A 26,176-nucleotide genomic window follows, 5' to 3' on the forward strand; every position below is an offset into this window, starting at 1 on the left:
ACACTACTATAATTCATATAAACAAGTTGCTGTGTAGCCATGGGGGCAGCCATTCAAGCACAGGATACACAGTAGATAACAGATAAGTACTACTATAGTTTATATAAACAAGCTGCTGTGTAGCCATGGGGGCAGCCATTCAAGCACAGGCTACACAGTATATAACAGATAAGTACTACTATAGTTTATTTAAACAAGCTGCTGTGAAGCCATGGGGGCAGCCATTCAAGCACAGGATACACAGTAGATAACAGATAAGTACTACTATAGTTTATTTAAACAAGCTGCTGTGTAGCCATGGGGGCAGCCATTCAACCACAGGATACACAGTAGATAACAGATAAGTACTACTATAGTTTATTTAAACAAGCTGCTGTGTAGCCATGGGGGCAGCCATTCAATCTGAAAAAGGAGAAAAGGCACAGGTTAAATAGTAGAAAACTTCTACAGAGCTTATCTGTTATCTGCTATGTAAACATGGCTGCTCTCATGGCTACACAGCAGCTTATTTATATAATCTATAGTAGTCTTTCTGAAACCAACAAAACATTTTTTTACCAGTGCAGGGCAATAGTACATTATACATGAATTACTTTAAAAATTTGGTGTTACTGTTCCTTTAAGCTTTATTTTAAGGCATGTTAAAAAGTGGCATATAAGGAAGCAGTGTACCCAATTATGCAGACTGCAGTAAAAATTGTATACTATCTTCTCTACTTTCAGCTGTGAAAAACGATGTACAGAGGTCCAGCCGGCCAACTGCTCAGACCACTGCTTGTGCCAGAGTGGGGGCATCTGTAACCAGAGCTCAAGCGAGTGCAGCTGCCCACCGGGATGGATGGTAGGTACTTTATTAAAGCCTAACCGGATCAAGATAAGCATGCAGATCATACAGTACAGAAGGAGTGTACTCCATGTAGATCCAACCAGCACAAGTGACAATGCCCACTGCATAGGCAAATTTACTTACCTCCCAAATTGCGCCAGCGACGGCTTCGCTGACATCACAACACTTCGCCAGGCATAGATTCGCCAGGACATTGCTAATTCACGAAAATCCGAAGTTGCTTCCAGGGTTCCGAAAGCTAGAGAAGTTGCACTAACGATAATATGATAAGAAATTCGAAGTTACGCTAGCCATGCCTAATTAGCATACGGCGTGAAGTTAAAGTACAATGGACGTATATGTTGCAGCAACTACATTACACTACACAAGCCCAGGGAAACTTAATAAGATAAAATTGAGGTATAGTATTGGCCTACACATGTGCCCACTATATAGTTTATGTGCCATATATTCAGGGTCGGACTGGGGGGCCCGGGGCCCCCCGGGACTGCTGTCCAGGGGCCCCCCTCCGGCCCCCTGCACCCCTACCAAAATGCGTCGGGCCAGCAACACCGCCGCTTGGCGCGCATGCGCAAGAGCGCCGTTCGGCGCGCATGCGCAACAGCGGCGTTCGGCGCGCATGCGCAACCGCGCCGTTCGGCATGAATGCGCTGGCGGCGCTGCGCATCGCCAGAAAATTTTTTTTTTCCCACGATTCGAAATATATAGAGAAGGGTTCTGGCCCGGCGGGGGCCCACGAGGGTCGGGGCCCACCGGGTTTTTTCCCAGTTTCCCGCCGGGCCAGTCCGACACTGCATATATTAGGAAATATAGGGGGAAGGATTTTTTCAGCCTATCACCCTGTAAAAAGTAAAAGACACCAGCGTTTTTTGGGACTTATATAATTTTCGACTATTTCTGAACAAACTCCTATCTACTCTATTGCACTTCGGCTGGTCTGAGCTGGTGAAGTAAACTCTGGCGAAAGAGGTAACGTTCAGAAAAATCCGCATTTTAATGAATTAGCTTAGTTACGTCCCTTCGGCAGAGTTCAACTTCGCATGGCGTTAGGTAGCGAAGTACCGCTAGAATCTATCTACTTCGCTAGCGAATTGACGCCAGGGACCCTTAGTAAATTGGCAAAATCAGCGTTAGCTACTTTGCACTTTAGAGAATTTGCCCCATATAAATCTGCATAGAAATAGGTTCACAAGCTAGATCTCGGCATGGCTGTGACTGCAAATATTTTGTATTATTATGGATGAAATCTAAAAAAAATGGAGGTGTGGTTTACAGATGAAGTACTGGATGGAGAAATGTGCACTGATTGTTCCTCCTGGGCCTTGTTACTGACAATCTTGTTATACTAAGTTCACAGCATAGACGACTGCCCTGAATGTTACACCTTGCTCACACTTAATAAATGAAGTCCAAGATATGGTCTTAAATATCAAACATTACAGCCTTCAAGCTGGTCTTTACTTTGCAATTCATTCCTCCAACAGGGCTCTATCTGCTCCATTCCTTGCCCAGAAGGCTACTATGGACGGAACTGCAAGCAGGAGTGTCTTTGCCACAATAGCGGCCAATGTGATCCAAAAACTGGGCACTGCTTGTGCTCTGAGGGCTACACTGGTGATCAGTAAGTAGAGTAATATCAATGAAACTCAAGTTACTGTATATCTGTATAGGAATGCAGCTTGATACTGAAAACATTTGTGTTTAGATTTCTTTTTACAAACATTAGGGCATTAAAGGGGTTGTTCACCTTTAAATTAACTTTTAGTATGATGGAGATATTGATATACTGAGACAATTTATGGTTTTTCAGTTACTTAGGTTTTTGTTTAGCAGCTCTCCAGTTTGGTATTTCGGCAACTTGATAATTACCCTAGCAAACCAGGCAGAGACTAGAGACCAAAATATGAATAGGGGTGAGCCTGCATAGAAAGATAATTAATAAAAATTAACAATAACAATAAACATATAGCCTTAGAAAGCAATAGATTTTGGCTGCCAGGGTCAGCGACCCCCATTTGAAAGCTGTAAAAAGACATATTAGCAGGCCCGGATTTGTGACGAAGCACGCAGCTCCGCAGTGCTCCGGTGCGCCTGAGCTCCCTGGAGCTGAAATCCGGCCCTGCAAGATTAGAAAAAACTATAAAAAATAACTAATTAAAACCAATTGCATTGTTGCTAGGGATAGGGCACTCTGTGACATACTAAAAGTTAATTTAAAGGTGAACCACCCTTTTAATGATATTATTTCACATTTCGTTTCACAGCTTGAGAGACTATTGTACTTTAAATGGGCACCTACCTCAATGTACTTGGTCTGAAAACCAACAATTGTCCCTTTCACTTCTTTTCTAAATATGCCCAATTTTCATAGGGAGGCACCAAATGATTCATTTTTGCATTCAGACAAACAGGGTCAGACTGGGCCTGGAGGACCCCCAGCCCTAGTGGGACCCTTTGTGCTTTCAGCTCCTTCTGAAGGACAGAGGGGAATTTGTAGTGGGGCCCATGCAGGTAGCGGGGGGGGGGTCAGGGCCCCATGCGGGTCGCAGGGGGAGGTCAGGGAAGTGTGTGGGCCCCTGAAGTGGCAGCCCCAGTGGGCCCAGACCCCCCAGTCCGACGCTGTAGACTAATACAGAATCCCCCACAGATTTACTTGTAAACAAACCAAATTAGAAGCCTATTTTGCATATTCAAATGAAAAAGAAGAATGAATCAAATTGTATCATCTGTGGACAAATATTGTCACATTCTGTTGTCGAAAGCTTTAAAGTCACATGACATAACGGTTCAACAAATCCCTGGAAAAAAAAATGCTGAACTGAATTGAATCCTGGATTCGCTGCATCCCTAGTGTTTCCTGAGGTCTCTCTAGCAGCTCAACTAATGGTTCTAAATATTTTTCAATAATAAAAAAGGCACAATGCTTCTCACACGTTGCAGACCAAAATATCTTTTGGAAAATATTAGCAGTGCAGAGATCAGGGGGTCACCAGCTGCAAATGTCCCACTAAAGAACCAAAGCCAATATCTACACAATGGGATCATATTTTTATTGCGTACAAACACATGCCTTTTCGTGGCTCGGCCACAACAATAACTCCAGCACAAGGGATAGGTTGTCTATGTCACCAGTAGCACAAACATTGGCAGTGGAAGCAACTGGGAAATCTACTCAAAATGCTCTTCTGCTTTCTGTTGAGCATGAACATCCTGCAGTGCACGTTCCTACATTATCCAAACGTCTATCTGTCCTACTCCATGATCATTCCATGAACTCTGATCTTTCTTTGATGCATGAGAATTAGGTGTTCCAGGTCCCATGGCTCTAGGTGTGAGAACATCACTTATCCAAGTTCTCTACAAATCTCACCGTGACCCCCCAGTCTCCCAGACCCCTCTAGTGGTCCAGCTTCTAGGCTGGGAACCATATTCTACACCACCTAAGCACCATTAGTGATGATGTTTCTGTAACGGAGAGCTACAGAGCAGCTCCCACATTCTGATCCTGACTTTTCTCCCGCTTTCTTTCCCAAGCTGCAGAGAAGAATGTCCTATTGGAAAATATGGGAAGGACTGCGGTGAGAAATGTGACTGTATTAACGCAGTGCGGTGCTACCACATTAATGGGGCCTGCCTATGTGAGCACGGATTCCAAGGGGTGACTTGTGAGGAGCGAATGTGCCCCCCTGGCTTGTATGGAATGCCCTGCAACCTTCGTTGTCTGTGTGACCCTATGCACTCCCAGAGGTATGTTCAAGCACAAACTAATAGTGGCTCTATTCTATTGCTGCCTATATAAAGATGGTTTAACCCTAAAAATGAATATGGTTAAAAATGCCATATTTTACATACTGAACTTATTGCACGAGGCTAAAGTTTCAGCTTGTCAATAGCAGCAATGATCCAGGACTTCAAACTTGTCACAGGGGGTCACCATCTTGGAAAGTGTCTGTGACACTCACATGCTCAGTGGGCTCTGATTGGCTGTTGAGAAGCTAAGCTTAGGGCTCGTCACTAATTATCCAGCAGAAAATGAGCTTCCCCTGTAATATAAGCTGATGCTACAGGTTTGCTGATTATTAAATTCTGATGCTAATTGCACTGGTTTCTGTGCTGCCATGTAGTAATTATCTGTATTAATTACTAATCAGCCTTATATTGTGACATTTCTATTCTATGTGTACTGTATATTGTGAGTGGGTCCCTAAGCTCAGTAAGTGACAGCAGCACAGAGCATGTGCAGTGAATCAGCAGAAAAGAAGATGGGGAGCTACTGGGGCATCTTTGGAGACACAGATCTTTACTGCTAAAGGGCTGTGGTTGCCTTGGGCTGGTACAGAAGCACAAAACATAATGTACAACATTTCTACCTACTTCTTTAGTTAGGCTTTAGTTCTCCTTTAACAGGTGGCACATAGTACTGCAAGTAACTATACTATGGTTTTAAACATTGGTGGCAGCTGGCAGGAGACATATATCTAAGCATGTGGTCTGCCATTTTATAGTATTTTTGAGCCATAATTAATACATATTTTATAAATCTAAGGATCTGCCTTGGCGAACCATAAGCTGGGTCGTGCTTGGCTAAAATGAGTCTATTTAATTCTGGGTTTATCTCTTCTCAGCTGCCACCCAATGAGTGGGGAGTGTGTGTGCAAACCAGGCTGGGCTGGGCTTTACTGCAATGAGACTTGCCCCCATGGCTATTTTGGAACCAACTGCCAAGAGCCGTGTGTCTGTCTGAATGGTGGATCTTGCGACAGCGAGACGGGGGACTGCATCTGTGCTCCAGGCTTCACGGTAAGTCTTTATTATGACAGTTCAATTCACCAGCCAGGAAGGAATTTAATGTTCCACTATACCTTATTCTGGATTGACTGGATCTGTATACGGTTGGGTAAGTCAGTCTCTTTTATAAGCCCAGCATGTAAAGTCTCAAAAATGTGGCTGTAATAAGAAGTCATGTTCCAGTGAGCTGGTTTGTCTGTAATCTTTGGCAAACTACTCTCTTTCCACAGGGACCCCAGTGCTCCAGTTATTGCCCAATGGAAACGTATGGGGCCAAATGCTCTCAGCAGTGTGGATGCAAGAACTCCCTGGCCTGCTCGCCTATTGACGGCTCCTGTGTGTGTAAGGAAGGTATGCACTAAGCTAACTGGTGCCCCCAGTCATGTGATAAACTTCAGTCACTCTTTACTGCTGTACTGCAAGTTGGAGTGATATCACCCCCTCCCTTTTCCCCCCAGCGCCAGAACAATGGGAAGGTAACCAGATAACAGCTCCCTGGTAGATATAAGAACAGAACATAAAATACATGTCCCACTGCGACTCTTTTAATTACATTGAGTAGGAGAAACATTAGCCTGCCAGAAAGCAGTTCCATAGTGCAGCACTGGCTCTTTCTGAAAGCACATGACCAGACAAAATGACCTGAGATGCACCTTCACACCAATATTATAACTAACAAAAATACACTTGTTGGGTCAGGAATTCAATTTGATATTGTCGAGTGAATTATTTGCAGTATTAAAAGTGTAATTTAGAAAGACAATGACACCATAAAAACTAGGGATGCACCGAATCCAGGATTCTGTTCGGGATTCGGCCAGGATTCAACCTTTTTCAGCAGGATTCAGATTCGGCTGAATCCTTCTGCCCGGCCAATCCGAATCCTAATTTGAATATGCAAATTAGGGGTGGGAGGGAAATTGCGTGATGAAACAAGGAAGTAAAATATGTTTCCCCCTTCCCAACCCTATTTTGCATATGGAAACTAGTGGATTTGGCGCATCCCTAATAAAAACCATGACTCAACAATATAAAATTTAATTCCTGAACCAACAAGTGTATTTTTGTTAGTTATAATATCGGTGTGTAGGTGCATCTCAGGTCATTTTGTCTGGTCATGTGCTTTCAGAAAGAGCCAGTGCTGCACTATGGAACTGCTTTCTGGCAGGCTGTTATTTTTCCTGCTCAATGTAATTGAAGGAGTTGCAGTGGGACCTGGATTTTAAATTCTGTTCTTATATCTACCAGGGAGCTGTAATCTGGTTAAATTAATCCCTTTAAACTGTACTAAACTGCATTCCTAGCATGTACTAGTGCAGTAATTCTAAGCCTGTGGGTTACCCAATGAAAATAAAATGCCCAGAAGTACCTGGACTGTACTGGGTCGATATGTTATGGTCTTTGCCTGCAGCAAACTTATATTCTTTGTTGGATATATTGCAAAGAAACCATGTTGGATGTACAGTTTATCATGCTCAAGTGCATTACTAATAGTATTGTTCCCCATATAGGCTGGCAAAAAGGGGATTGTTCCTTACCCTGCCCCAAAGGAACATGGGGTTATAACTGCAACAGAACATGTGAGTGCACCAACAGTGCTTCCTGCAGCCCCATCAGCGGTCTCTGCTCCTGCACCTCAGGGTGGTATGGTGACAAATGTGAACAACCGTGTAAGGTAAGTAGCGTTCATACATGTGAAAAGTCTCTGGAATAACATGTTGGACAGGCAGGTGTCTACATAATAATGCCATGCAGCAAGAGGCTTTGAACTATTATGAACTACTATGAAGTTATTGTTGGGTAGACCAAAGCCTACGTTCCACAATTTTTAATAATGATTGGCCAACACACCATAGAACAATAACTGGTTGCTTTAGAATAAATTATTACTACTATTTACTGTACTTTTTTTTCTACTTTTTCAGGATGGAACCTTTGGTCCTGGGTGTAGGCAACAATGTGAATGTGAGAATTCAGATAAATGTGACCCCATCACCGGGCAGTGCCGATGCTTACCAGGATGGACTGGTTAGTGGCGATATATATAGGCAATGCCATGGTGTTGTGTTCTACTCAATGGCAAATCATAAAAAGCAAAAAGAATGATTATATCCTAGGTTAGCGGTACTTTCCAAATACAGGTATGGGACCTGTTATCCAGAATGCTCGGGACCTGGGGCTTTTCCGGATAATGGATCTTTCTGTAGTTTGGGTCTTCAAACCTTAAGTCTACTAAAAATTCATGTAAACATTAAATAAACCCAATAGGCTGGTTTTGCTTCCAATAAGGATTAATTATATCTTAGTTGGGATCAAGTACAAGCTACTGTTTCATTATTACAGAGAAAAAGGAAATCGTTTTTAAAAAATTGGATTATTTGGATAAAATGGAGCCTATGGGAGATTTTTCGTAATTCGGAGCTTTCTGGATAATGGGTTTCCGGATAACGGATCCTATACCTGTACTGATCAGTAAAGCTGGCTACAGACTCAAAGACACAGTGGTACAAATCCTCGATTTGAAGTTATAAGCACTGTTTGGATGAAGTGATCCTCTGTTACCAAGTGTACAGGGTTCAACTTCATAGATAATATCACTCTGGAGAACCAATTGCATCAATCAGTAGTTTCTTTTATTTCAGAAAATTTCTGTCAGCTAATGATAATGTGGGACATACACTAAGATTCGTAGTTGCGCCAGGCATAACTTTGCTGCACTTCGCCAGGCGTAGTTTCGCAAGCGCCTTGCAAATTCACTAAAATCCGAAGTTGCACTCAGGGGTAGCGTAAGGTTGCAAAGTTGCTCTAGCGTTGATTCGCTAAGCGAAGCGAAGTTACGCTAGCGATGGTTAATTTGCATACGGCGAGTATATAGCAGCACTACAAATGCCTGGGAAACCTTCAAAACATCAAATAAAATGTTTACTTTGCCCTACACATGTGCCCACTGTTTAGTTAAGGTGCCATGAGTTAGGAAATGTAGGGGGGAAGGAGGGGAGCCCCAAAAATTTTTTCGATCTTTTTCAGCCTATCACCCATAATATAGAAAAAACGCCAGCGTTTTTTGGGACTTAGAAAAATGTTTAACTTTTTTTGAAGAAATCCCTATCTACTCTATTGCGCTTCGCCTGGTCTGAGGTGGCGAAGGAAGTCTAGCGTAACAGGTAGCGTTCAGAACAATGCACGTCAGGCGTAAGGGTGCGAAGTTACACTAGCGAAGTTACGCCAGCGTCCCTTAGTGAATTTGCGAAGTAACGAAAATGGCCAACGCTAGCGAATTGACGCTAGCGTTAGGCGCATAGTGAATTTGCCCCAATATCTCTGCATGTATCAATGGGTGACTGTCACTTCTATTTCTCGATTTGTCTATTTCATACGATTGCTGTCAGTGACAGAACATTGCCTGATTTGTTATTTTGCTACTTTATTTGATCTGCATGGTTAGTGGTATATTAGGAGATTACAATGCACGATCGTTGGTCCGATATTAGGCTATATCTGCACGTCTATGGCCAGCTTAACTCCCAAAGTTCCCTTCCATACACAACCGATTTCCTAAACTCTGCTACAATCTCATATGAGCAGATTAATCAAGGGTCGAAGTGAAAATTTGAATTTTCGAGTTTTTTATGGCCAAAACTGTCAAATTCAACTAGGGAATTGTTTAAATTGGATTCAAGTTTTTTAAAAAAAAATCGAATTCAATTTTCGAGACTTATCATACACTGGCCATTTAAGAACTCAAATTTGACTATTTGCCACCTTAAACCTGCCGAATTGCTGTTTCAGCCTATGGAAGACGTCCTGGGGTCAATTTGGACTTGTTTGCAGCCTTCCTGACATTCAAATTTTTGGGCAGAAAAAAACTCGAATCGAGTTTGAAAAACTCAAATTGAATTTGATTTGAGTTTTTGGGCCGATCCTATTCACCCGACTTCCAGTGGTTGAATTTCGAGTTCATGAGAGTTTATGGGAGTTTTAAAATTCGAAATTCAACCCTTGATAAATCTGCCCCATAAACTCTTTATAGTCACAACTGCTACAAAACAAAAAGACAGATCTATCTGCTCCATGATCATCCAATTACATTCCAATTTGGTAGTAGGCAAGACTGTAAAGGGGGTTGGGGTTATTCAGTGACTACAAAACCCCCCATGACAAAGGAAAGACAACCTATTTTACTAGTTACCCTGGTGTTGTTCATCCCATAGGTCCAGACTGTAAACAGAGCTGCCAGGAAGGATTTTGGGGAAGGAACTGCAACATGTCCTGCGACTGTAAAAATGGAGCCAACTGCTCCCCAAAGGATGGATCCTGTACATGTGCCGCTGGTTTCCAGGGCCCGGACTGCGACAATAGTAAGATAAGATGCCTGTTGTATGGACCAAGCATGCTCAAACTCATTCAACAACCGTGGCTTGTAAAAGCCCTATACATTTTTATAGAAACAAGATTATTCACCGTAGGATTGACAGTATGGCTTAATGCAATGGCTTCCAAACAGGCAGGGGTCAATTTGGATGAAATTGAGTTGAATGCTTCTTTGCTGTTCTAGATATTGTTGGGATTATAATTGAATGGCCAATACAGCAATATTTTCATGTCTGTAATCTTGTTATGAACTAAGGGGGTACCATGACCAAATTTTGGACTTCAAATGAGGAAATCACAAAAGTCTTTGATCCTATGCAAATAAGATTAGATTGTTGCAGATGGTGGCAGATTGGGAGATTAGACGCCCAGCAACAAATCTTCCCTATTTTGAGCTACTAATCTCCCCAAATGCCGGCAAGAATACAAGTCACCAGAGTGATGGCATACGAATCGATTCGTATTTCCAACATCCCCTGAAGTTGCCTCATGAGGAAACTTCGGACGACTTCGGAAATCCGAAGCGATTCATATGCCATCCTGCTGGCGATTTGTATTCTTGCCAGCATTTGGGGAGATTAGTTGCCCGAAGAAGAGAAGATTTGTAGCTGGGCGACTAATCTTCCATCTGCCACTACTCTAACTGGTCTTCCACAAACTCTTGACGATCTTCTGATAGGCTACAAGTACATCTGTATCACTTTCCTTTAGACAAGTGATCCCCAACCAGTAGCTTGTGAGCAACATGATGGTCTCCAACCCCTTGGATGTTGCTCCCAGTGGCCTCAAAGCAGGTGCTTATTTTTGAATTCCAGACTTGGAGGTTTTGGTTGTATAAAAACCAGGTGCACTGCCAAACAGAGTCTCATTGTAGGTTGACAATCCACATAGGGGCTACCAAATGGCCAATTACAGCATATACTTGGCACCCCAAGAACATTTTACATGCTAGTGTTGCTCCCCAACTCCTTTTACTTCTGAATGTTGCTCATGGGTTCAAAAGGTTGGGGATCCCTGCCCTAGACTAACAGTAGTGTGTCCAGTGTGTATGAATCCCAAACAGACAACCACTAAACTAGACCATCATACACATGACTGAATGTAGAGACGGACTTTCCAAATAAGCATAAAGGCCCCGGTCCCTTTTCATCAGGCACAAGGGAATGTTGGTTTTGTGTAGATAAGGAATCAAAGGTACAGCATGAGCCAAACACCTGTGGTCACATTATTGTTTTCTTTCACTACAGTTTGCACCCATGGACGCTACGGGAAGAGGTGTGTACTCACCTGCAAGTGCTCCAATCACTCCACGTGTAACCACATCGATGGCTCGTGCAAATGTTTCCCTGGTTGGAAAGGCAACGACTGCTCAGAGCGTAAGGCTTTCTTGTTTCTACATTAAGGGTAAGGACACATGGGCAGATTCGGGGAGATTAGCCGCCCTGGAGATAAATTGCCTCTTCTTCGGGGCGACAATCTCCCCGAACTGCCTGCCCCTACCGTCCCGCTGGCTGTAATGAAAAATAGCCAGCGGGATGGCACTCGCGGCGCTTCGTTTTCCGAAGTCTCTTACTGACCGGGGCAACTAATCTCCCCGAATCTGCCCGTGTGCCCTTACCCTAAAGCTCTGCCAGACTACTAATTTTTTGTTTAATATCCCATGCATGACACACTTTCCAAAAAGTGCACACAATTAAAGGCCGCCCTAACTCGTTCATCAAAAGCCAGAGGGCAACGGATTCATTTTAACTTCATTTTCTAATTATGTGTTGTAGCTTGTGCGTTTGGTTTCTGGGGTAAGAACTGTGCCAGTATTTGCAACTGCCAACATGGAGGACACTGCAGCCCCACTGATGGCACCTGCATTTGTCCCATTGGATGGACTGGGAAAACTTGCTCGGAAGGTATAGTAACAAGCATAAAATCCTATCAGGAAAAGTTATGGTATATGTTATCCGGAAACCCATTATCCAGAAAGCTCCGAATTACAGACAGGCTGTCTCCCATAGACTCCATTATAGCCAAATAAACAAATTTTTAAAACCGATTTATTTTTCTCTGTAATAATAAAACAGTAGCTTGTACTTGATCCCAACTAAGATATAATTAATCCTTATTGGAAGCAAAACCAGACTATTGGGTTTATTTAATGTTTACATGGTTTTCTAGCAGAAGGTATAAATATCCAAATTATGGAAAGATCTGTTATTTGGAAAACCCTAGGTCCCAAGCATTCTGGATAACAGGTTCCATACCTGTATTAATCATTGTTCTCTGTTCCTATAATTAAAACAAAACTTGGATCCAGTATATTAAAAGCTTACCTTTATCTTTCTATCCTGCTTCCCACCATCTTGGACATGGTCTTGCTTGATTTAAAAAAACAGGAATCCCACAGTTCTATTAAAAAAAACCAAAAAAATACAAATGAACGCGGGACGATTTCTTCACTTGATTGGTTATTTTTAAATATTCTGTTCAACTGACCGATCAAGTCTGTTCAACTCTATAGGCTACGTTGATCAAGTTGATCAAGTTGATCATAATCCATACAGGTATGGGACCTGTTATCCAGAATGCTCAGGACCTGGGGTTTCCGGATAATGAATCTTTCTGTACTTTGGATCGTCACACTTAGGGGCAGATGTATTTAGGGTTGAATTGAAAAACTGTCAAATTTGACTAGGGAATTATCCAAACTCGATTTGCGTTTTCTTAAAAAATTTGAATTTGCTTTTCAAGATTTATTATACTCTGGCCCTTTGAATTCGAATTTGACTATTTGCCACCTAAAACCTGCGGAATTGCTGTTTAAGTCAATGGGAGAAGTCCAGGGATCAATTTATTTTAGAGAAAATACTTGAATTGAATTTGATTCAATTCGAATCAAATTTAATTGGAGTTTTCGGGTCGTTTATATTCGTCCGAGTTTTAATAATTAGATTTTATTAATACATTTTGCCAAGTCGAATTTAAAGGAGTTTAAAAAAACTCACATGAATTCGAAATTTGACTTTAATAATTCGATTTTATTAATAAATTTCGCCAAGTCGAATTTAAAGGAGTTTAAAAAAACTCACATGAATTTGAAATTTGACCCTTGATAAATATGCCTCCTAAAGTCTGCTAGAAAATGGGGCATATTTATCAAGGGCCGAATTTCGAATTGAAAAAACTTTGAAAATTAGAATTCAAAAAGACCAACTGAAATCAAGTCGAAGTTTTTGGTTAAATAGGTCAGTTTTAGATCGAATAGGTCCGTATTCGGCCAAATTCGAATAGTTCGAAATGAAGGAATAGCACATTTGATCAAATTCGATTTGAAGTTTTTCCCAAAAAACTTAGATTTTTCAAACTCCACCAATTGACTCCAAATTGGTTCTAGGAGGTCCCCCATAGGCTAAAACAGCAATTCAGCAGGTTTTAGATGGTGAATGGTCAAAGTTGAATTTTTAACGAGACAGTACATGATAAATTTCAATATTCTAATTTTTTTTCAAATTCGAATTTTCAAATTTGGACTATTCCCTAGTCGAAGTACACAAAAAATAGCTCAAAATTCGATTTTTTTTTTTTAATTCGAAAATTCACCTCGACCTTTGATAAATCTGCCCCTAAATAAACCCAATAGGCTGGTTTTGCTACCAATAAGGATTAATTATATCTTAGTTGGGATCAAGTACAAGCTACTGTTTTATTATTACACAGAAAAAGGAAATCATTTTTAAAACTTTTGATTATTTGGATAAAATGAAGTCTATGGGAGATGGCCTTTCTGTAATTAGGAGCTTTCTGGATAACAGATCTCATACCTGTATTAAATATTGTCTGAGCCTTCCATGGATGTGATACCATCGACCCCCCCAAAGACGTTGGTTGTTTATTTGAATGAAATTTTCAAGTTTATCACTGATCTCACTTTGTTAATGTTCCTTTCTGTTTGGCTGTGGACAGTCTGCCCCCTGGGGTCCTATGGAGAGAACTGCATCCACAAGTGCAGGTGTCAGAACGGAGCCGAGTGCAACCACATGACTGGCAAATGTTCCTGCCTGCCTGGATATCATGGGGCCCTCTGTGAAACCAGTAGGTGAAGGGTGATTGAGGGAACGTTAGACTGACATGTATGGTTTAAGAAAACTAAATAAGGTTGATGTAAGAACACAAGCATCCAGTCTGCTGTTTGAAAGTGTAGCGCTATAGTAAAATGAGTGGCACTGTCTGTACTAAGAGCTTAGCCATATATATATTTGTGCTCCGGATGAGACCTTTCTCTCAGGTGTAAGCCCTCGCAACGGTGTGGATACAGGGTGTAGTGCAACTGTAACAAAGTGCTATGCACAATGATTGGGCACCAGTCGTTCTTTATGCTTAACCAGAGAACAGAGTTTATTCAACAGAATAATCCATTTAGGATTTCATAGGAATCATCAAGAACAAAGAGCATAGAGGATAGCATATACTCACAAGCACCAATGATCAGCTTAGTCCCTGTAGGCAAGGAGTTACAGCAGCAGAAGTGGAACCCTGGGGAATCTCTACATCCCGAAGTCTGTACACTTAGTCCCTACTTCTGGGCAATTAGTACACGGAATCTTAATCCCTCTGACTCTCCTCGTTGGAGCCTTAGGCTGCTCAGCTAAATAACCTGTCTGTCACTCCTAGAGTGACCTATTACAGAGTATAGTTTATCCTTTACTAGGCCTAATGTACCTAGGTTCCACTACCCATTCCCTTCCTGCCTGCTTGGTAGGGGCTAAAGCAATGGACCCAGAGCACATGGTTACTCAGACCTTTATACTATAGCACAGTGCCATCTACTGTACACTGGGAGAACACAAAGAGGCATGGCTTAAGGCAGAATAATGAAATAGGTCCCCCATTAGGACCCATTTAGGTGTCTATAACACTGGGGATTTGCCTGCCAATATTATTAAGGATGGCTAATTTACCAGATCCCTTCAAAAGCAAATAACTAATTGGTTGCTTTGGGTTACTAGACCTATAGCATTCCCAGACTGCTGTCTTTTGTGCCGTTTTCAATATTTTGCTCCTCTATCTGCTAGGAATTCACCAAACCCTACAGACAAAGGCCGAATCCCGAACCGAATCCTGGATTCAGTGCTTCCCTACTATCTGCACATTACAGACCCACACACACTCTTCCTACCCCCAGCTGCTACAATAATGTAGAAAAAAGTTCATAGAGATCAAACTCACAGTAAATAATATATATAGTGAATAAAGTCCCCCCTCTTGTAATATATAAGGATATTATAAGTTACTGAGGAGTTCCCTGCTCATATAAAAACATGAGGCCGTAGCTCCTATTATAACCGATGACAGGTTCGTGTTTGGGGTGTGGGACCGAAATCTCAGATCAATAAACCTACTTTCTGATTTCAATTGATTGGTATGGTGTAAATCCTGTAGGTGCCATCATGGACGGTTTAGTCTACACTTTTGAATGAGCACCAACCACGTGCTGCCCCGTGGAACATGTGACAAGAACTTGTACCCTTTTTAAAAGGATAGATGATCAACATCACACAAACCACATCACAAAACAATGGAGAATACAAAGTCCAACCCACAAGCAAATATGTATCTATAATTACTATTTATAAATATATATATATATATATATATATATATATATATATATATATATATATATATATATGTGATGGAAAAATGCCCTAAAACGCCCCATAGCCACCAGTGGACTCTGATCTACAGGCTTTAGGTATAATGCTCTATTATCTTACCTCCCACAGAGTGCCCTGACCGAACGTACGGACTGAAATGTCACCAGGTCTGCGAGTGTCTCAATAACGCCACGTGTCACCATGTCACCGGGTACTGCCAATGTGAAGCTGGCTGGTCCGGAATACACTGTGATAAAGGTGGGTAAAGTTATTTTCAGTGGCGGAACTACCGGGGGAGCAGGGGGTGTGAGGGCCATGGGCCGCACCCCCTCAGGGCCCCCCAGCAGCCCGCGCCGCTGAAATGCGGGCCGAAAATACGAGTACGGAGGGGGTGGGTGGGGCCCGGCTGCGAGTCACGCACCAGGGCCCGCCCCCCTCTAGTTACGTTAATGGTTATTTTCACTGGGCCATTAAACTCTTTTTCTGTACTGATTTAATATAAAAAAAAGTTTAATAATTAAAGGCTCGGTAACAATTTAAATATAAAACATTTCAAATACAACAGCCCTTATATGACTTAAAAAGCAAAAAAAACCTAAAAATTCCTCTGCATTGTTCTTTTTCCGTACAGCCCTCAATGTGGAGGTTCCATTTACAATGGTGCCAAATTCACCTGCAGCCACAGATTCCATAGGCCCCATAATTGGCATTGTTGCCCTGGCAATCCTGGTGGTGGTGCTGATTGGCTTCTTCCTCTACTACAGACACTGGCACAAAGATAAAGTGACCCGCAGTCTGACTGTCGCCTACACACCCACGAGGCCAGCCAGTTCAGTGTATGAAGTACCAGGTATTGTACAACCAAAACCTTATATTCTCACAGAACCCTTCAGTGACTTGTATTATCCTTATCATTTACAGTAGGGGGTACATTATCCCTTAAAATACATCAGTGATACTCAGAGTTCCCTGTATAACTCAGCCTGCAGCCTTGTGCCTTTATATGGTCACAGAGCAACCCCTCAGTGACTTCTAATATCCTTATCATTTACAGTAGGGGGTACATTATCCCTTATAATACATGAGTGATACTCAGAGTTCCCTGTATAACTCAGCCTGCAGCCTTGTGCCTTTATATGGTCACAGAACAACCCCTCAGTGACTTCTAATATCCTTATCATTTACAGTAGGGGGTACATTATCCCTTATAATACATGAGTGATACTCAGAGTTCCCTGTATAACTCAGCCTGCAGCCTTGTGCCTTTATATGGTCACAGAACAACCCCTCAGTGACTTCTAATATCCTTATCATTTACAGTAGGGGGTACATTATACCTTATAATATGTGAGTGATGGTCAGAGTTCCCTGTATAACTCAGCCTGCAGCCTTGTGCCTTTATATGGTCACAGAACAACCCCTCAGTGACTTCTAATATCCTTATCATTTTCAGTAGGGGGTACATTATCCCTTATAATACAGAGTACCCTGTATAAGTCACCCTGCAGCCTTGTGCCTTTATATAGTCACAGAACCCCCTCAGTGACTTCTAATATCCTTATCATTTACAGTAGGGGGTACGTTATACCTTATAATACATGAGTGATGGTCAGAGTTCCCTTTATAAATCAGCCCACAGCCTTGTGCCTTTATATGGTCACAGAACAACCCCTCAGTGACTTCTAATATCCTTATCATTTACAGTAGGGGGTACATTATACCTTATAATATGTGAGTGATGGTCAGAGTTCCCTGTATAACTCAGCCTGCAGCCTTGTGCCTTTATATGGTCACAGAACAACCCCTCAGTGACTTCTAATATCCTTATCATTTACAGTAGGGGGTACATTATACCTTATAATACATGAGTGATACTCAGAGTTCCCTGTATAACTCATCCTGGTCACAGAACAACCCCTCAGTGACTTCTAATATCCTTATCATTTACAGTAGGGGGTACATTATCCCTTATAATACAGAGTACCCTGTATAAGTCACCCTGCAGCCTTGTGCCTTTATATAGTCACAGAACCCCCTCAGTGACTTCTAATATCCTTATCATTTACAGTAGGGGGTACGTTATACCTTATAATACATGAGTGATGGTCAGAGTTCCCTTTATAAATCAGCCCACAGCCTTGTGCCTTTATATGGTCACAGAACAACCCCTCAGTGACTTCTAATATCCTTATCATTTACAGTAGGGGGTACATTATACCTTATAATATGTGAGTGATGGTCAGAGTTCCCTGTATAACTCAGCCTGCAGCCTTGTGCCTTTATATGGTCACAGAACAACCCCTCAGTGACTTCTAATATCCTTATCATTTACAGTAGGGGGTACATTATACCTTATAATACATGAGTGATACTCAGAGTTCCCTGTATAACTCATCCTGGTCACAGAACAACCCCTCAGTGACTTCTAATATCCTTATCATTTACAGTAGGGGGTACATTATCCCTTATAATACATGAGTGAATAGGAATGAGAATTACAGATTTTACAGAAACAAATCCCCAAAAGATTTCATTCACATACTGATTAATAAGGTGGAGTAATATGTGAATGTAAAAAAAGTGAATCTGAGGCCACACAAAATGACAGGCTGATTGAGTAAAGAGGGGAGTAACATCTTTTATTCTCTTTTTTTCATATAAAATATAAATTCTTTGTCTAGATAAAGCCTCAACCACCAAAACCTCCACCCACCCTACATCACCCCCTTATTCTTTATCCCCCTATAATTGTTAAAAACAACAAAAAACAACAGAAATGATCTTTATTCAATGTAATGTGATGCAAAAGAGAAATACATAATGTAACTATGTGTAAAACTTCAATAAATACAAAGTTAAAATATATATATATATATATATATATATATATATATATATATATATATATATATATATATATATATATATATACATTCTATTTCTGTCTGTTTTGTGTAGATGTTCCCCCAGTTGGATATCTGCATTATTATTCCAACCCGAGCTACCATACACTGTCCCAGTGCGGCCCCTGCCCACCTCCTGTTCCCAATAAGCCAGAGAGACCCAGTTCAGTAAAGGTAAGGGGGGGGGGTTTGTGGTATTCTGCTGATATTGTCTCGTCTCCCACCGAATATCGAAGAAAATTCACTTTGTACGATATTATCTGTGCGTCTATAGCCACCTTTATGAATCAGCTTTTGTTTGCTTACCTTTGATAGTTGCCTGTGCCACTCTCTCCCACCTCAAAAAGGACCAGTCGTAAAGATTTCTTATGAAGACAGATTGTTATTGTTCTCTGTTATTTATCTTCCAGTCTGCTACTTAAACCACTGCCTGGTCGCTAACGCAGGTGGGACCCTGGCAACAAACACAAATGCTCTGTAGGGCTCCAAATGTAGTTATTGCTACTTTTTATTACTAATCAGGCCTCTCCCTATTCATATTCTAGTCTTTTATTCAAATCAACGCATGGTTGCTAGGATAATTTGCATACTAGCAACCAGGCTTCTGAAATTGAAAACTGGAGAGCTGCTGGATGAAAAGCTAAATAATGCAAAAACCACAAATAATAAAACTTGAAAGCCAAAAGCAAATTGTCTTAGAATATCCCTCTCTACGCCATATTAACAGGTCATTTAAAGGAGAACTAAAGCCTAACTAAAGTAGGTAGAAATGTTGTACATTATGTTTTGTGCTTCTGTACCAGCCCAAGGCAACCACAGCCCTTTAGCAGTAAAGATCTGTGTCTCCAAAGATGCCCCAGTAGTTCCCCATCTTCTTTTCTGCTGATTCACTGCACATGCTCTGTGCTGCTGTCACTTACTGAGCTTAGGGACCCACTCACAATATACAGTACACATAGAATAGAAATGTCACAATATAAGGCTGATTAGTAATTAATACAGATAATTACTACATGGCAGCACAGAAACCAGTGCAATTAGCATCAGAATTTAATAATCAGCAAACCTGTAGCATCAGCTTATATTACAGGGGAAGCTCATTTTCTGCTGGATAATTAGTGACGAGCCCTAAGCTTAGCTTCTCAACAGCCAATCAGAGCCCACTGAGCATGTGAGTGTCACAGACACTTTCCAAGATGGTGACCCCCTGTGACAAGTTTGAAGTCCTGGATCATTGCTGCTATTGACAAGCTGAAACTTTAGCCTCGTGCAATAAGTTCACTATATAAAATATGGTATTTTTAGCCATATTCATGTTTAGAGTTTAGTTTTCCTTTAAAGGCAAACAACCCATTTAAATATACAAGTTGTGTGTGGTATTAGCTCTCTCAGCTTGTGCTGATCAGAAAATGGTTCATTTGCAGATGGCGGGTAAAGGGCATTTCCCTAAAGTGAAACACACAGAAAGGGAGCGTATTGGAGGCTACGGGACTGATTACAACTCCACGCTGCCGGCTGACTGGAAACAACATGGCGTACCATTGAACTCAAGAGATTTGGGTAAGCCCATTGTATTCCATTTATTATGTTTAATATGTATTCTTGGGGACATGGATACATGTATGTATTGTTATGCTCTATGGGGCTTTAGGTAAGAGCTCTCTGACTTCTCATTGCAGGAGGGCACCGGATCGATAGAAGTTACAGCGTTGGTGTGTACTATAATAAAGCAAATTGTGAGTACACAAGTACAGACAATAACAAGTATGGCGGAAGGGATTCCTGCTGAAATATTAGAGTGACTGCCATCAGGGGCAGTAAACTGATATGGCTTCCCACGTGTGAACTCCCTGTATCTGGAATTTTGTATTTGGAACCTTCTAAATTGGTGTTTGCTCCCTATTCCTAGACAGTGTATTAGAGCAAACGGTCTTTTAAAATAACCGACACTGACACAAAGCTGCATGTAGAGAGACAGATTGCTGAGAGGGGGGTTGTAAATATATTTTCTTTTAATATTCCTACTACATTAACCTTTACATCTGGGGCACTTGTAGTGAAGCACCTGACTTCCAAGGACCATAGAGTCTGCCTGTAGGTTCCTAATCTATAAAGGAGCTGGCAGAAAAAAACTGGTTTAACTGAATGTTGTTAATTGCTGATTGGTCTCTATGGGTCACTGTATTGGTGCAAATAAGCATATCATTCATACTAGCGGGGTAATATAACAAGAAGTTTGCCCACATCTAATAACCCATTGCAACTAATCAGATATTTGTTTTCAAACAGCTGCCCAGTAAATCCTACCTGCTTATTGGTTGCTATGTTACTAGACAAGTAGCAAACTTAAAGGGATACTGTCAAGAGAAAAAAAAAAGCAAAATGCATCAGTTAATAGTACTGCTCCAGCAGAATTCTGCACTGAAATCCGTTTCTCAAAAAAGCAAACAGATTTTTATATATTTAAATTTGAAATCTGACATATTGTCAGTTTCCCAGCTGCCCCCAGTCATGTGACTTGTGCTGAACTGCAAGTTGGAGTGATATCAGACCCTCCTTTCCCCCCCACCCAGCAGTCTAACAACAGAACAATGGGAAGGTAACCAGATAACAGCTCCCTACCACAAGATAACAGCTCCCTGGTAGATCTAAGAACTGCACTCAATAGTAAAATCCAGGTCCCACTGTGACACATTCAGTAACATTGAGTAGGAGAAACAACAGCCTGACAGAAAGCAGTTCCATCCTAAAGTGCTGGCTCTTTCTGAAAGCACATGAACAGACAAAATGACCTGAGATGCACCTACACACCAATATTACAATTAAAAAAAGATACACTTGCTGGTTTAGGAATGAAATTTTATATTGTAGAGTTAATTATTTGCAGTGTAAACAGTGTAATTTAGAAATAAAAAAAAACGACATAATAAAAATCATGACAGAATCCCTTTAAGACCTTATTATCCCCTATGTCTTCTTTCTTGATCACAATAGTAAATGCCTTGCTTCTTTATTACAGACAAAACTGTAAGTTATTACAGTCAATGCCTTACTCCATATTGCTTCCATGACATCAGAGTAGTGATACCGATTCCCAAACCAATAAAAGACCAACTGAAATTTGTTTCCACCATAATAAAAGTTAATTTTAGTCTGAACAACCCCATTAAATGCATCTAAACAGCTATACGTTTCTGTGACCGATCCAGATTACGTGAAAGACTCCGGCCTGAGCACCAGCTCCAGCTCTCTGAACAGCGAGAATCCCTACGCCACCATCAAAGACTTCCCAATGCTGCCGGGGAAGCTGACTGAAGGCAGCTACATGGAGATGAAGTCTCCTGTCCATAGAGAAATGTCTTACGCGGAAATTGGACTCTTCGACGAAGATGCCCAGTACCAGCAGGATCTTATGGAGGAAGGTAATTGTCTCAGTGGTATATTAATCAACTTGGAAGTGGAGGCCAATAAACATTAGTCTTGAGCATGCCGGAGTCCTCTAGTGACCAAACAGAGGTACAACCATATTTACTTAAATAATTCTCCAAGGCATGCTTTCAAGTTAAAAAATGGAGTTTATTGCATCAAAGTATTAAAAAAACATTAGAAAAAATTCCCTTATAGCGCTTAATGCGTTTCATGCTTACCTAGCAATTTTGCTAGGTAAGCATGAAAAGCGTTAGGCGCTATAAGGGGATTTTTTTGTAATGTTTTTTAATACTTTGATGCAATTGTCCCAGTGGACCTATTTAGGAAAATAACATATAACTGGAGCAAATGTTGTTGACATCACAAGCTCAGAGGAGCTTTATGGTACATCTCACATTACTCGGTGGAAGAAGAAGTGGCATGGTAAGTCTAGATAGTATAGATCTCTAGTGGCCCCCAACCAGTGGCTCGTGAGCAACATGTTGCTCGCCAACCTCTTGGATGTTGCTCCCAGTGGTTTCAAAGCAGGTGCTTATTTTTGAATTCTTGGTTTGGAGGCAAGTTTTAGTTGCATAAAAACCAGGTGTACTGCCAAACAGAGCCTCCTGCAGGCTGCCAGTCCACATAAAGGTTATCAAATAGCCAATCACAGCCCTTTTTGTCATCCTCCAGAACTATTTTCATGCTTGTGTTGCTCGCGACTCTTTTTACATGTGAATGCGGCTCATGGGAAAAAAGGTTGGGGACCCTCGCTCTATCCATCAGTTAACAGAAGCATTTTGTATCAATGTGTCAATGTGTTATTGACCAAGTTGGAGATTTCATATTAATATTTATCTGTTTTGTTTTCCAGAAGAATTCCCTCTAGGGGCAGAGGGTGTCACCACTATCCGTCAGAACAACGCGCCACCAACTAACCATTATGATTCACCAAAAAACAGTCACATTCCCAGTCATTATGACATGCCACCGGTACGGCAATATCCTCCATCGCCCCCAGCAAAGCAACAAAACCGATGAGGCACCTTCTTGCAGCAGGTGGAGAGTCTTCAACTGGACCAATTGGTAGAACTGCCGTATATATATATATAATATCATTAAGACTTCAATAAGACTGAAGAGCTTTGCAGTTGCCTTCTGGAAGTGTCCGGTTATTTGTTCCTCCAAAGCATGAATTTCTCGGTGGGACTCTATAGAGTTTTCCCACCATCTGTTTACATGCAGCACTCATCAGGGCTGTTACAACACTAGATGGGGGACGGCCCTTCTGGATTTAAAGTCCAGTTTCAATGTGAATGGACAGAAACACCTTTGTTGTGAATATTTCTTACAATAGTCCAGTAGACTTCAACATATACAGAAACTGCCTTCTAAAGACCACTGTGCTTGACTCTACATGTCAACCAATCCTACGTTGTTCTTTCAAACAGGGCTTTCTCAGCAGCCAATGATCCAATGATATCCAGCCAATGGATTGTGGGCCTTTTTAAGGTTTCTTCTGTTTTCTCCAACAATGCCACATGGACAACTAAGTCTTCATTTTATGGAGGGTTAGGGATACATGAGCCACAGATTTTGTACCCTTTATATAATACACAAGATCCATGAATATCCTGTAAATGATACGGTGACTAGTGATGTCATCAGTTCTAAATGATGAGTAGTGATGTCATTTTTGTCACATGACTCACTAAAACTTGTGTATTATAATAAATAAAGTACCCCTTGCTGGAAAATATGAGGATATTAGAAGTAACCTTGGAGTTCCATGAGCTGTATAAAAGTACTCGTGACTTATAATATCCTTATATTTTACAATAGGGGGTACTTTATTCTCTATATAATGAACAGAAGTTATTTTTTATAAATGGTGCTAAGTGATGTCATCAGTTATAATCAGCGCTTAATGATTTCACTTGTCACATGATTCACTAAATGTTTTAATCTATGAAAATAGCACCCCATTCAAATGACTATACAGATATTAGAAGCCACTTGAGCTTGACCAGGACTCTTGCTTTAATTAAAGGTGATGAACATGTACAAGGTGTATGTGAAAACAAGCCCTATAAATATTTGCTCTACCCTAGCCCTGCCCAGAACAAGCCTGTTAGCCACTCCCAAAAATGATAATCATGTCCCACCTCCTCCTCTAAATCTCAAAAATTTATAAGCAATAACAATACATTTGTAGCTTTACAGAGCATTTGTTTTTTAGATGGGGTCAGTGAAACTCATTTGAAAGCTGGAAAGAGTCAGAAGAATCATTTAAAAACTATAAAAAGACCAATCGAAAAGTTGAAAAGGTCTTTTTTTCATTTTCTTCTTGTTTTGCCACCAAACTCAAATAGGACTGTTTCAGTCTCTGATTGGACAGAATGTATTTCCACAAGTCTGTAGTGGAGATTTCACAGAAAAGACTGTGGTTTTGAGATGATTTGTACATAAGATTTGCACTATATCTGATTTGTTTCCAATGCCATGGTTTTTGTTTTTTATTAAAAATAACAGCTGTAAAATGAAGTTGTTCTGTCAATGGAGTTTTAATGCTCTAACTTACTTACATGAAGCAGCAGCCACCCAGCCAGTTTCCCTGGATTAGCTGAAAACAGCCAGCTAAAATGGGATCTGTTATCCAGAAAGCTCTGAATTATGGGAAGGCCATTTCCAATAGACATTTTATCCAAATTTTCTAAAGAAAAAACCTGTAGATTGTACTTGTACATTTGTAAACCCTCGTCCCTAGCAAATCTACCCCATTAAAATCCCAATCTGCCTAAATGCATGCTCATATACCAGCCAACCCTCCTGGATCTGATAGGCCTGTCCCCCTATCCCCGCCTCCACTGCATCCCTGCCCTGCCCACTTCATGGTCAGACTTTAAAGGGATACTGTCATGGGGAAAAAAAAATTTCAAAATGAATCAGTTAATAGTGCTGCTCCAGCAGAATTCTGCACTGAAATCCATTTCTCAAAAGAGCAAACAGATTTTTTTATATTCAATTTTGAAATCTGAAATGGGGCTAGACATATTGTCAATTTCCCAGCTGCCCCAAGTCATGTGACTTGTGCTCTGATAAACTTCAATCACTCTTTACTGCTGTACTGCAAGTTGGAGTGATATCACTCCCCTCCCTTTTTCCCCCCAGCAGCCAAACAAAAGAACAATGGGAAGGTAACCAGATAACAGCTCCCTAACACAAGATAACAGCTGCCTGGTAGATCTAAGAACAACACTCAATAGTAAAAACCCATGTCCCACTGAGACACATTCAGTTACATTGAGAAGAAAAAACAGCAGCCTGCCAGAAAGCATTTCTCTCCTAAAGTGCAGGCACAAGTCACATGACCAGGGGCAGCTGGGAAATTGACAAAATGTCTAGCCCCATGTCAGATTTCAAAATTGAATATAAAAAAATCTGTTTGCTCTTTTGAGAAATGGATTTCAGTACAGAATTCTGCTGGAGTAGCACTATTAACTGATGTGTTTTGAAAAAAACATGTTTTCCGATGACAGGATCCCTTTAAGAAAGGTGGCAAACCCTAGAACCAGGGTACTGAGCAACACAAAATAAATCATTTAATATCAACCCAAATATCAAAATCCACTCCCTACCTATATCCAGGCCTACATGGATGCAGCAACTGTGTAACGACAGACACCATATAATTTCTCCAAAATGTAATACCAATCCAGGTTTTTTGGTTACTAACCCTAGCAACATGGCAGTTTGCCAAAAGGTCTGTAAATAGGAACCGCTGACATGAATACGAGACTGGAATATGAATAGGAGAGGCATGAATAGAAGGATGAGTAATAAAAAGTAGCAATAAATTTGTAGCCTTATAGAAAGCTGGAAAATGTCAGACGAATAAGGCAAATAATTAAAAGGGGTATTGTCAAGGGAAAACATGTTTTTTTTCAAAATGCATCAGTTAATAGCGCTGCTCCAGCAATGAAATCCATTTTTCAAAAGAACAAACTGATTTTTTTATATTTAATTTTGAAATCTGACATATTGTCAGTTTCCCAGCTGCCCCCAGTCACATGCTCTGATAAACTTCAGTCACTCTTTACTGCTGTACTGGAGTGATATCAAATGCTGCTTAGAATTGGCCATTCTATAACATACTTATAGTTAACTTAAATGTGAACAATGACGTACTCACATTCAGTCCAGGCAGTTTCATA

General features: G+C 41.0%; 1 protein-coding gene across 2 annotated transcripts in view; it reads left to right on the plus strand.

The window, feature by feature from the left end:
* Positions 1–23,657, plus strand: part of pear1.L (platelet endothelial aggregation receptor 1 L homeolog) — a 70,167-nt gene extending 46,510 nt beyond the window's left edge. Inside the window, exons 7-24 of one of the 2 annotated variants that reach the window (XM_041573536.1) lie at positions 724–841; positions 2,332–2,468; positions 4,382–4,594; positions 5,473–5,647; positions 5,866–5,986; positions 7,147–7,310; positions 7,561–7,663; positions 9,847–9,993; positions 11,254–11,382; positions 11,782–11,910; positions 13,961–14,089; positions 15,781–15,909; positions 16,283–16,501; positions 18,610–18,728; positions 19,979–20,114; positions 20,234–20,290; positions 21,764–21,976; positions 22,840–23,657. In XM_041573536.1, the coding sequence (XP_041429470.1) occupies positions 724–841; positions 2,332–2,468; positions 4,382–4,594; positions 5,473–5,647; positions 5,866–5,986; positions 7,147–7,310; positions 7,561–7,663; positions 9,847–9,993; positions 11,254–11,382; positions 11,782–11,910; positions 13,961–14,089; positions 15,781–15,909; positions 16,283–16,501; positions 18,610–18,728; positions 19,979–20,114; positions 20,234–20,290; positions 21,764–21,976; positions 22,840–23,003 (2,602 nt within the window). In that variant the 3' untranslated portion in view covers positions 23,004–23,657. Of the gene's footprint in view, positions 1–723; positions 842–2,331; positions 2,469–4,381; positions 4,595–5,472; positions 5,648–5,865; positions 5,987–7,146; positions 7,311–7,560; positions 7,664–9,846; positions 9,994–11,253; positions 11,383–11,781; positions 11,911–13,960; positions 14,090–15,780; positions 15,910–16,282; positions 16,502–18,609; positions 18,729–19,978; positions 20,115–20,233; positions 20,291–21,763; positions 21,977–22,836 lie in introns of both variants that reach the window. The other variant, XM_041573535.1, reaches the window with a different exon arrangement.
* Positions 23,658–26,176: the final 2,519 nt, after the last annotated feature.

This window comes from Xenopus laevis, chromosome 8L, assembly GCF_017654675.1.
Source record: "Xenopus laevis strain J_2021 chromosome 8L, Xenopus_laevis_v10.1, whole genome shotgun sequence".
Classification (NCBI taxonomy): domain Eukaryota; kingdom Metazoa; phylum Chordata; class Amphibia; order Anura; family Pipidae; genus Xenopus; species Xenopus laevis.